Source organism: Mastacembelus armatus, chromosome 10 (assembly GCF_900324485.2).
Source record: "Mastacembelus armatus chromosome 10, fMasArm1.2, whole genome shotgun sequence".
Taxonomy (NCBI): Eukaryota; Metazoa; Chordata; class Actinopteri; order Synbranchiformes; family Mastacembelidae; genus Mastacembelus; species Mastacembelus armatus.
In genome coordinates, this window is record NC_046642.1 from 7,033,875 (window position 1) to 7,046,687 (window position 12,813).

The 12,813-nt window shown below is 40.8% G+C and overlaps 2 protein-coding genes across 2 annotated transcripts in view; both read left to right on the forward strand.

The window, feature by feature from the left end:
- The first annotated feature begins 4,216 nt into the window (after positions 1–4,216).
- On the forward strand, positions 4,217–6,465 carry nkx3-2 (NK3 homeobox 2). Its single transcript, XM_026330629.1, has 2 exons — positions 4,217–4,782; positions 5,451–6,465. Exons 1-2 carry the CDS (start codon positions 4,410–4,412, stop codon positions 5,873–5,875), a joined length of 798 nt encoding a protein of 265 aa, XP_026186414.1. The 5' UTR covers positions 4,217–4,409; the 3' UTR covers positions 5,876–6,465.
- A 5,233-nt stretch (positions 6,466–11,698) lies between these two features.
- Positions 11,699–12,813, forward strand: part of rab28 (RAB28, member RAS oncogene family) — a 29,053-nt gene continuing 27,938 nt past the window's right edge. The window contains exon 1 of the mRNA XM_026331339.2: positions 11,699–12,117. Coding sequence (XP_026187124.1) covers positions 11,851–12,117 — 267 coding nt within the window. The 5' untranslated portion in view covers positions 11,699–11,850. The remainder of the gene's footprint in view (positions 12,118–12,813) is intronic.

Consider the following 12,813-nt stretch of genomic DNA (forward strand, 5'->3'; position numbering starts at 1 on the left):
TTGAGGTTGATTAGGGCTGCTATCACACTGGATGTGATATTTGGTGAGAAATCTAGAGGGCATTTTGGAAACCTTTATAGCAAACGACTCTTGGCAGTGCCCTCTCATGTATTGCTCCATCTGAACACAATCTGGCAACTATTCTGACATGGAGGAGGAGGAGGAGGGATGGGGGGGTATGGCGTGCTGTGAGCCTCCTTCTTTCATACCAGAACCTGTCATAAACACACCCTGGAGAGGAGGAGAAACAGAGATGTTACCACAGCAACTGGTATGTTGCTGCATCAGGCGAGGTTTCTGTTTTAAAACCTGAGAATGAAGTTACAAGAAGAGGCAGAAAGGGGGGTGTAATAGCCTAATATACCATTTAAAGTTGATTTCTTCACTGGAAACGTGCTGGGGGTTTCACTGTGGTGTTACCCTGGAGCAGAGTAGACAAATAGTCTGGGCGATATTAAGGAATCGTGTCACTGTAGGTAGAAAGAGATGCCTAAATATACCTTTTCCCGGCATGGCCATTATGTAGTGAACGTCTCATCTTTCCTTTCCTGAGAGAACAGGTTCTCATCTTCGCCAGCAGAGGGAGGCCTCATGGCCCGAAACCAGCCTCAGTTTCAGGTTCACTATAAACAGAGAGAAACATATTAATTATACATCTTTAAAGTGATTTATCAAGCAAAAATTGAGCTTCACAAATATGAGCTTCACCTGCTTTTTCTTTGTTCTATATCTTTGTAAACTGAACAGAAACAACCTGGAAACTTCACCTGAGGCCGAGGAAACAAAAGGGCATTTTATAAAACAGCAAAATAAGCAGAATACACACATCTGACATTCTCTTTTAATATTGTCCCATCAAACCAGAACTAACTGTTATTATGTCACTGTTACTGATATTCACCACTAGTTACAAAATTCAGTCGTATAGTGTCCATGTCTCAGATTGTGTGAAGTATTGCATACAGCTACTCTTCATTACCTTTATATAACTACATTTCATTTCTCCAGCACATTTGCAGTTGATCAGGTGGTCACCTTAACTCCAGGTGTGAATCACAACAAGCCAGTCTGTTTTTTAATGCCCTGCAGTTGTGTGAATGAAAACCAAGCAGCTCTTGGTGCTGCTGTTTACATTTCCTGCCACTTACAGCTACTTACTGCTTATTACTCTTCCTCACAGTGTGGTTACCAAAACACAGTGTAACCCGCGCAGCTCTGCTTGACATCACATTGATAGGCACACACTGACTCGCTTTGTCAGAGAATTGGCAGACACTGTTATTTATTTTCCATTTTTCTCAGGGTAAAGCCCCGTGTATGGGTCAGTTAGGCTGCTTTTAGGACAAAAGAGAAAATCAAAAATCCAGCACGGGCGCCAAGGAAAAGCCTTTTTTTTTCTACTACACAATAAAAACTCTGCGATGCACCAGTTGTGTATTGGCCTTGGGCGGAATGAGCAGTTTCTAAAACAACAGTGTGTGAAAATATCCAGACGGTGTCAGCGGTTTGTGCGCTTCCCTTTTCCAGTTGTGTTTTCATTGCTTGCGGTGATGCAGACTTCCAAGGTCACATCCAGCCCTGAGACAATGCCACATCATTCTATTCCGCAGAGCTGAATTCATTTTCACAGGCTCCTCGCAGTTAAACCCAATTACAAAGTTTAGCTGATTTGCATAACTTTTTAGAAGCAGCAGCCCAAAGAAAACTCTGCAGCTGACGCGCTGAACACTGTGGTGTCGACTAAATGCTGGGATATTTTTTAAATTTTTTTTTTTTTTCCTGACATGTAGTCACTGTCAACACGATCTAACAGCATAATGAGGCCACTGGAATATCTAGAGGCTGTTTTTCACAGTTCTGCTGTTACTGAGCTGCTGACCCCAAACGTAAAGATGTCAAGAAGTCAAACTGAAGAGCTATTTCCAGTGGCCACTAGATGGTATAATATATGCACACAACGGGTGTGCACAAGGTGACAGCAGCACTGATCAATTCAGTCCTTAAATATAAAGACATAGGTGAATATGAAGACATACGTGAAGCCTGTTTTCTTTTCTTCATAATTCACATGGCGCCTTTTAATGAAGAGCCAGGGTTGTTTAAAGCGATAAAGAGGAGGAGGAGAGAATTTTCTTCTGATTCCACAGATCAATATTTTAATCCAGTGATTTCATTCAAATGTTCCCACAACACAAACAATTGAACCAAGACAGGTCTGCTGACAGAGACTCACTTTTTATTTTCGCCCTGTGTATTCAAACAATCAGCTCAGTCTGTAAGTTCGGGCTCAAAAGATTCAATAAAATAAAACAAGACCCAAAGCGCAACGAAATAAAAATAAATAAATAAATAATTAGAAACTTGTTTTTAGGAGCCAATCTGCTTTTCCCCCTCCTCACAGTTTCTTTATTGCATTTTAAGATTTCTACAAATTACAATATGGACTGTTCATTTTTCTCACATCAGCAAATAGATTTTTGTAGAGAAAAAAGTCGCGACAGTAGAAATATATCAATAATAATGTGTCGATAATGATCCGCGTCTCACTATCAGCCCGACACCTTCATTGAGGCAGCACTGAACCAATAAAACCAGTTACATAATATTTACTCATCGCCTGATTAACTCCAGTTCAAACCGAAAACAGCTATGCCAGAGAAATAAATAACTAATTCCAAAGAATAAAATATATTTTAAAAAAGTTTATTAATCTGCAGCATATTATATAATATGAGTTTATACATGCTTCTCTAAGTTCCCCCACACAAAGGTGACAGAAACCAATCTAATAGTTGGATTCACTCAGCTTTATAATATACAGTACATCTACTTCTGCATTAAACAGGGGAGATCTATTTGTTTGTGTAATTTACAGAACTGTTGACACGAATTCAGATTTGATTGGTTGGTGATTGGAAGCAGCTGAAAACTCTGAAATCTGTTGTGAAAACGTGAAAAACGGCAGAGGTCACGATCCGGATCTGCAGAGACAGATGTTGATTCACTTTAACCCTGAGCGAGAGCCTCGGCCCTCAGTCTGCACATTTAACTAAATACTAATAATGTTCACGCTTATAATTGAGCTGATTAAACAGAATGTCAACATCAGGTTAAAGAAAACCAACAACCCTCGATGCTGCAAAAATGAGAATTAATTTTCATACAAATCAACTTTTGAATGAGTCAAATATTTTGCTGATAGGACGTGATCATTTCTGTTGTTTCCTGCTTCAGTTATTTCTGGCTTTTTCTGAAGTAGCGTCTACAGGGCGTTGCACAATCTGCCTGGTCCTGAAACAAATGTATAAATAGCCTTTAAACTGTTATCTGATCAATATTTTTCCTCCTTTAATGAAACCTGATTTACGCGGTGCAGATGATCTTAGGTTATGTCTTTTTAACTCGTATTTAGACAGTGGAAAAATGTGTTTTGCACACAAGCTGAGCCCTACCTGGTCATGGCGAATCGTGATGCAGGCTGCCAGGGAAATGAGTTGAAATGTTTAATAAAGGGCAGACTGAGTTGGTAACAATCTGACACAGACTGGTCACGGCCCAAACTCTTACCAATGGAGAAAAAAATGTCGCTTGAAGCTTTACGCACTGGACTCCCCACAGACACGTCTGGATGATGAAGAGTTAAGTTTTTAAAATATGACACATCCTGTGAATTTATTGTTCTGATGCTGCATTCAAGTGATGCAGGGAGAGAAGCTATTCCTGTTTCATGTTCGACTGGTGCTGCTGCTAATACCTATATTCATGTCATCTCACACTTTAACGCACCTGGCATTGATTTTTCTGCAGGACATTTCAACATTAAAGGAAACAGAGAATTCAGCACGTTAAGCTGAATAAATCCTCAATGCTTTAGAAATCGATCTAACCAAATCAACAGCAGGCCTGTTATCAGAGCTCATGCATCGATGCCGTTTGCGCTCCTGTTTTCGGATAAAGATCAAATTAGTTTGTGTTGTCGCAACCTGCACGTAGTCCCCTGTGAAAAGCTGCCACCAAACTTTCCTTTAACTTTTTCTCACTCGGTTGAAAGCAGCGTGACGTCGTTTACAGTGACCAATCGTGAAACGGCTTTCCTACTCTGCGGACCAATGGGAGGCCTGTCAGTCACAGGTGAGGGTGGACGGTAAAAAAAAATGGGTGAAAAGGGCCAGAGACTGGAGAGAGCCCGCGCTGATGGCTGAGCTATGCGGAGGAGCATCATCGTGTCTGCGGATGTAGCAGAAACTTTACGCGGCTTCTCCCGCAGGGGATGTGACCAGGAACCAACACTGGAGGGAAAGAATTAAGTGACAGCAGTGCTCCACGGAGGAAGTAAAATGTGGATGAACTGACATTTACTCTGGGTCGGTTAAAAAGTCAACTTGAAGAGCGAGAAAACTTTTCTGAAAATGGCCGTTCGTGGCAACTCGCTGATGCCTTTCTCGATCCAAGCCATTCTGAACAAAAAGGACGACAGCCGACACTTGCCGGATTTGGACATGTGCTTCTCCAACGCGGCGTGCTGGAAAATATTTGGGGAGATGAACGGTGGGTCTCGGAGAGATGATGGGGAGACTTGTGAGCCGACGGACCAGAAAAGCTACGACTCGGACTCGGGACTCAGCGACGACAACGACAGCAAGATTGCGGCCGTGTGCAAATCGGAGAAGGACGGAGATCCTGCGTCTGATGTGCCGGAGGAAAGCCTGCAGGAGGAGACGGACCACGAGTCTGCAGCTGCGGAAAACACAAAAAGTGACAGTGAGCCCAATAATGTTACGGGTAAGTAGGACACAAAGAGTAAAACATCAGTTAACACCAAACAAAACTAAAGCGACTATTTGATTTGTACAAAAGCTTAAAGACTTATGGTTGTAAAAAGTCTCATTACCTATTTATGAGACGTTTTCTGCTGCTGTAATCATTTTGAATCGAGTGCTGTGGTTGTCATTGTGGGATCAGGCCTATTGGCAAAACGTCTCCAAATCCTGATAACTTTTACGCACGACTTGTCCTAATTTTACGCACAGGTAATAATGGACACTGGCTAAAGCTTTGTAGTCAACTGTGTCCCCATATCACTAATGTTTATGGGCATTGATCATAATTGTATTTGTGTGTAGTTGTGATGCTGCACTGGCACAATTTAACTTTGGACTTGACAGACACGCTGTTTTTGTTTGAAGACTCTTGCGAAATAATCTCTGCCCTTTCTGCACATATTTCATTTGAAAGCGACAGCGACCCAGGAAAAATCAGACGCAATTTATTTACAACAGAAAATCAAAACATCCTTCTGCCTGTGTGCACACTCCTTTCAAGTTTAGTTTTATTTTTGTTTCCAAAGCGTCCGTCACTTCAGCGACAGAAGTGCTTTTAGCTGGATTCAATTATCAGTCAGTTACAGGAATTCACTTGCATGTGTCCGTGTGCGTGTCTTCCTCTCCCAGACTCTAGCACGCTGGACGAGAAGAGCCTGGACCAGCCCAAACAGCGGAAAAAGCGCTCCAGAGCCGCCTTCTCCCATGCTCAGGTTTTCGAACTGGAGCGCCGATTCAACCACCAGCGATATTTGTCCGGGCCGGAGAGGGCGGACCTGGCGGCCTCCCTGAAGCTCACAGAGACTCAGGTCAAGATCTGGTTCCAGAACCGCCGGTACAAGACGAAACGCCGCCAGATGGCCGCCGATCTTATGGCATCGACCCCGGCGGCCAAGAAAGTGGCGGTGAAAGTTTTAGTGCGGGACGACCAGAGACAGTACAGCCCCGGAGAGATCCTGCGGCCCCCGCTGCTCTCCCTGCAGCCGTCCTACTACTACCCCTACGCCTACTGCCTCCCTGCATGGACACTGTCTGCGTGTGCGGGGAATCAGTGAGAGCTCAGTGACTGTATTTATTCATTTTTATTATTTTTCCTACCAGGAAATCAAACGTAACTACACTTTTCTTCTGACAAGAGGAGGAGACCTGAGGGGACTTTTAATCTGCTCAGCGTGTCCAGACAAACTGCCTCATCCAGCCGCCCAGGCCAGACCAGGGGTTCCCAACTCTCTTCCTTTTTTCTCATCTCTAGACGACTCCTTTCATTAAGCAGAGTCAGTCCACAGGAGCCGGTTTTAATGAGACATTTCTCATGAATTAGGCTGAAATCCTGTCTGAACTGTAGGTGTGCGGGGAGACTGGACCTCCTCATAAAGTGTCAGTATGTTAACCTCTGAGGAGTGACCCAGTAATATTAAAGTATTGCCTCTCGTTGCCTGGGATCCCCCTATGGACCTCTGAAGCCCCCTGGACCCTAAACAGACTGAAATTGTCACCTTATGTTGGTTTATATTTTACATGCGTACATCCTACCTCTACAGTGATTGGAAATAGGCATATTCCATTGACTTTTCAAATAACTGTCTGTTACAGGTTGTGTTTTTTTTTCTTGCTGTGTTTGTAAAGGTAAGATATTTCAGCACTTTTGAGCATATCCGCTACGTTATTTCAATGTAAAATGCATTATAGTGTGTGGGCATGTACAGAATCAGACAGAGGATGCGGTTTGTTGTGTTTAGGGCCTGAAAGTGACCGTGTGGCAGGAAACAGGCGAATAACAGACCAGCTTTCAAATGAAATGTGCATGTGCTGTTTGTGTTAAATGACTGTTTAGATTGAAAAACATTAAAACATATCAGGCATTATTACTTTTACTTGGATGCAGTTTTATTTGAAGTTTTTTTTTTTTTTAATGAACAACGAATAACTGGAAAATAGATACTTTTAATAAGACCAATAAAGCAGGCCGGATTTTACTAATAAGTTATAAAAAGAAAAAAATATAGATTTAACGTATTTGTTCTTTTTCGTGCTGGTTTAAAATGAACGTTTTTTGAACTCCCAGTAAGTGATTGGCCAATAAATGCATAAAAACAATTATTATAATTATTCCGAGTAATAATCACGGCTTAGTTTTTACATTAAAAACCTTTAAGGTGGTTGATTATATACAAAGATGCAGCGTCTTTTATGAGGAAAAGTTCACTCAGAATGAAATTAAAAAGTCAAATAATACAATTATTGCACCAATTCTGAAATTGACGCATTATAAACACCTTTTTATCATTTGCACAATTGACCCAACCCTAATGAAACAAGAATAAAAGCCTCCTAAAACTAAACTGGCCATATAAAAACGTTTATTACATTTTCCAACACCTTCTGTTTCGCAGCGAAGACGTTTTATTTGGCTGAAAATATGTGTTTAATTCCAGTTTCCTCAACGTCACCGTGATGTTAGCGCTTTATAGTCGCAACACACCTGTCAAACAGTGATGAATAGCGCTGTGATCATCGGACTGGGCGAACTGACAGCTTCCTTTAGTGCTGCAAGTCACCCTAAGGAGAGGAGAATTCCGGGGTTAAGGCCTATGACACTGGGCCTACATTTAAGTCAAAAAAGGGAAAACGTTCTCATTTTGGGTTAATTGCACATAGGAAATCGTGTCTTATTTCTTCTTTCATATCGGAGCTGATTTAAGCTTCTCTCTGTAATTTTGGCCTAATGCTGGAGTTGAAGTATTGTGGGAGTAGGATTGACTGCTGTTCGGACTCCAGTAACAGCCTGATGTTAAACCGGGGTCAGCAGGGAGCTGCTGTGCGTCAGCCATCCATCTCTGATCTTATAAAATACCTACATCCCTTACTAACACGCTCTGAGGATGCCTTGTATCAGAATCTATCGAAATATCAGAAAGATTTGTGTAGCGCAGTGTGACATGGGCCAAACACATGATTCCAGTTAATAAGCTGATATATGGACAAGGAAAGCACCAAAAAGCCCGGAGTCATAGAAATGTCCTTTACTGGATGACAACAGGGAATTTCTGTATTACAGGGTTTTGACGGGAAAGCGCAATGTCACTGCGTTTTTACGCACTGACACTTTTACACACCAACACCTGGTATATGTAGGTCAATGCTTTATCAGTTCCCCATCTTCTTTAATCCTGTTTGGTAAAAACAGCACCTCTATACTCGCAAATGGCGTCAACGTGCAGGCACATCCTTCTCCTTATTGGCAGCCTAGAGGACTCAGAGGGACACTGAGGAGTGGACCTTCCTTCATAGCTTCCCTTCATACCTGCATGTGGCGATATCTGATATAGAGGATGTTTTCCTTTCAAACGCTGGTCGTTCAAATGCAAACACCCACATCAGTGTACATTAACCCCATAGCAGTGTCCCCGATATTTCCTTCATCGTGGTATTCTTTAATTAGAGTTTTTCCAGGAAAAGATGACGTACAGGGGAGAAGCGTCTACATCTCGCACGTACAAGGAGGTTTACGCACGAGAATTTTCCTCATCGACTATTACTCATTAACAAAAACCACCCGGCACATCTTTTGGTGTTTGTTCAAGGAGCAAATCTGCAGTTTGGGATTTTTAAAAAGCCTGTTGTGGATTAATTTTACCCAACAGAGATCAGCACAAGACATTTGACATGATATGATTTTTAAATATTTGGTGTTTCTTGTGAAAAGTATTGCGGTATTTTCGGGAAGAACAGTCTGGCCTTTGACTTGACCTTCATGTTCTTTCAAACCAAAGACATTTCTGTCGCTCTCTCGACTTTTACACTGAACAGTAATTATTTTCATTTGCTGCGAGATTCTCCACTTGTTACTGACAGTGTCGATGATAGAGCACCGGTATTTAATGGGTATTATTTGACTTAATGTACAGAACCAGATCACCAGATCGATTGAAGGCAAATTACAACCGTGGCTCAAAACTGCGATTAAATAAATAAGTCAGAGCTGAAGCTGCTGTCGGCTCCTCGTTTCCTCACAGGAGCTTATATTTGCGGCTTTTGTCGCACAGAAACCACAAAAAGACGTAAGGCGAATTTAAAAAACATTATATTCATATTTATGTTAAATATCACACGGCTTACCAGTAAATTACACTGCAGCAAATATCCTATTGACAAATCGTTGAAGAGCCTGTTTAGGTCTTCTGTCCTTCTACATTTGGTTTTAATATGCTACAAATCGACTTGTCTGGTGATTTCTCAATGACCATTTTCAAAATCTGCCCACGAATCAAGTGAAACTGTTAATAACGACACGGGCACTTCACAAGTTCTTTATTTTTTAGCCGAACAGACGCAATCACTCACAGGTTACTTTAAAATATTATTTTAGTAACCTAAACCAAGTGTTTTCCTCTCCGTGCATCATGTAGGCCATAGTCTCCTCAGACTGATGTTTATTAAACCAACAAATCAAAGAAGATTTCGAGGTAACTGTAAAATAGATGTGTGCCATGTCCACAGGTTCACTTGCAGAAATCCTTTTTATAATGACTAGTGCTGCACTATCTCTCACCTATTTCTATACATTTAATTGCATTAATAGGATCTACAAATATTTCAAAGATTGGCGCTTTGTATGCAAAAACCCACAGATCTGTCAGTTAATAGAAAACCTCAGTTCACTTTTCATCTGTACCGTCTTAAGTGAGATGACCATAGGCGTGATGGTCTATGAACAACACAAATCACGGGTTACATGAGATTTTTGTGTTTTTCTTGTTTTGTGCAGGTGAAGCTTTTATGCGTAAAGATCCATCTTGTTAATTCCTTCATTTGTATTTAATCCATTTAACCCTTCAACTCCCAAATTCCTTGTCTATGACGGGATCAATTAACTACACTCTCCATTTGGCGATAACGTTGCAGGCTAAATTTACACGGACTCAACTGGTCGCATCTACAGAAAAAGCCAAAAACGGCGCAGAGAATTATTTTTGTCCTGGTCGGCTCAAAAAAAAAAGAAATAAACCTTTTCAAAATAAATGGGCGTCATTTTACTCCAAACATTTCTGTCCGGACCGGGAGCTGCCAATCACACCCTCATCACCATTTTGGCTCACACTGACCCGCCTCACCTGGCCAGGTGCAAATTCCTCCCGGTGGCGCGCACACAGCGGTGTGAAAGCGCCGTGGTTCAACCTCTGGCTTGTAAAACATCACAGGTCATTTTCTATAGCAATATGACAAAAACATATATTCATATAGGCATTTTAACAAAAAGATGTCACCAAAGCTAATCATGGATTTGAGGGCATTCAGAGTGAAATATGTTCAGATAAAAAACATTTTATTTATTTACTTATTTTTGAGTGTATGTGGAAAATTTGGGCGAAGTATTATCCTCCATTTATAAACTTTAAATTTTAACAAGTTTCCAGAGAGAAATGCCCTCCTGTCCAGTCCTATAAGGTAAAATGCTAAAATTACTGAACAAAAACCTTTTGTGATAGTTAAAAGTTTAATTAAAATGTATCAAAAAGGTAAATCTCTAACATTATTTATGAATTATTACTTTATAGTGAAGGGCTGCACTACGTTATGCCAACCACCTAAAAACATGCACCCTTAAACTAATTCAGCTTTAATGGTGATTCTTTAACTACATTTAGTCCTACTTTTATGTTTTTATTGAGCAGTGTGTTTCTAGGCTAATTTGGAACAAATTTCAGCTGCACTAGACAGAAATGTAACAAGCATATTGTCTAAAAATGTTGTTTTGGCACTTTACCAAAGACTGAACTTGCCAACGACAGTGATGTTTCGTTTGGTAAATATATCACTGTGTAAACCAGAGCAATTACATTACCTAGCTGGTGAGATATTTCTGTGAGCCACGTCAAACTGAGACTCTTCAGCTGTGAATAATGAAAGAGGATGAAACAATATTAACCTTTGAACTGTTTCCCCTGAGGGTTTACAATGGTTTAAGGGCAAAGAAAAAAATCCTTCAAGGTGGCTCTAAGTGTTTGTTGGACATATTCAGACTTAAGCTTTATTCAATCAGAAAATCTCAGATACCTCTTTAGCAGGAGAAACCTGAGAGTAAATTTCATATACAAGATCAAAGATGGTTCATCTAAACAATCAGCAAAGACCTGTGACATATCAGTCACTAATATTATTAGAAATATATGCTGTTAAAATTAGTGCATAACAGCTGTTTATTTACGGTATGTTCACATGACCCACAGTGTGCCTGTGTGTATACACTCAGGTTTGGCCTATGTGCATGTGTGGAGAATGAAATAAGACAACCTCAAGATGAATAACTGTACTGCATTTGTGCTAGGTTTACATTATAAAGTTTATATATTACAGACAGCCTGCTACAGACAGCTCGCTACAGACAAAAAGTACAGACTGCTAGTCCTGTTATTCGAAGAAACAAGCAATCTCAGTAAACCCAGTGTATTTGGAATCAAAGTACATACACGTAATTTAGATATGAAATCAAATGATATATGTTTGTGCATGTGAATATACAGTTAAAATTAATATTAGACGAATAGTATTATTATAAATTTTATACTAACACCTTGTGGTACAGGAAGTAGTCTTTAGGTTAATTACGAAACATAAAGCCACAATAGATAAAATTCTAAAAATCCAAGTTTTAACATTAAAATCATCGTGAACATTTTCACTTAAAAGGCACTAAAGAGGAAATGTGTTTTAGGTGTCATAAGTAAATAGTGTTGTGAAATGGAAGCAGGCTATGAAGTAGCCAAAATAGAAATACTACAATAGAAGTACCTCAAAATTGTACTTGAGTAAAAATTTACTTTTAGCCCCGTGACCCTTGTTACTATGGCAACATCATAGCGTCACACACAGGACAGAACCACACGCAGAACCGGTTTTCCGGTTCTGTTGTTTTCCTGCGAAGACAAAGGACTTTGTTAAGACGAGGGGAATATTTGCTAATTGAAAATGCCGAAACGTGGATTCTGGTTTCGTCTTTCGGTGGCCGTTATTCCCGCTTTAATGTTTAATGTTTTCAGCTGTTAGCGTGAATGGATCGTGCCGAGCGGAGCAGCAGCAGAGTCAAAATGGCGACAGCTTGTCCACTCAGCAGTCGTTTAATCCGTATGTGATCAGTCTGAGAGCTGGATTCTGCAACCCGGGACCTGTTTCTGGTGTTTCGGTTTTACCCGCTGATACAGTCGAAGGACATTTTACCGTCATGTCAGACTCGGAGGAGGACAGCCAGGACAAGCAGCTTAAAATTGTAGTGATTGGAGACGGTGCGTGTGGGAAGGTGAGATCATAACACACACGGTTTTTACACAGACACACGCTAATCACACACACAGACACACACGTTGCTGGAGGAGAAAGAGTTTTAAGGTTGAACATTTTGTTATTGTGTGTATCACGACGGTTCGGTCATTAACGTTATGTTGTAACAGTTTACGGTGCTCATACTGACGCTGCAGTCACCATGGCGACCGATGCTAACGTAGCTAACAACAACAGGGCTAACAAACTCAGTAAGGCAGCATATTGGGAATATCATGAACATAGCTGGAGTTTAGTTATAGCACAGAAAACATAATGGACAGGGCCTATTGTAGTATCTGTTTTTTAGGGTCTGCTCAGCCTACAGGGACTGTGACATTTATACAGGGCCTCATGCTCTCTCCCAGGGGGCTATCTGCTGACTAAACCCTGCTCTGTCCACGTCTCCATCACTTTCCTCCTCTATCCTCAAATAGCAAACTTAACATCCAGTCACAGAATCTATGATCTAATAAGCAGAATGAATTGGGTTGATATGAACAATGCAGTCAGGTAGTGTCATTTTCACCTCACGTTCTCAACCTGAACATGGTTGTTTTCTTTAATTAAAAAAAACGTATCTATCTATCTAGATCCATCTATGGAGGAACAGATTTCCAGTTATTGAGGGTTTGGACAATGTCTGGATTCACTGTCAATAAAGACTTTGTGTAAC

Coding starts and splice junctions, on each gene's coding strand:
- nkx3-2 (XM_026330629.1), top strand. CDS start 4,410: ATGGCCGTTCGTGGCAACTCGCTGATGCCTTTCTCGATCCAAGCCATT. Junction 4,783..5,450: donor TGAGCCCAATAATGTTACGG/GTAAGTAGGACA, acceptor TTCCTCTCCCAG/ACTCTAGCACGCTGGACGAG.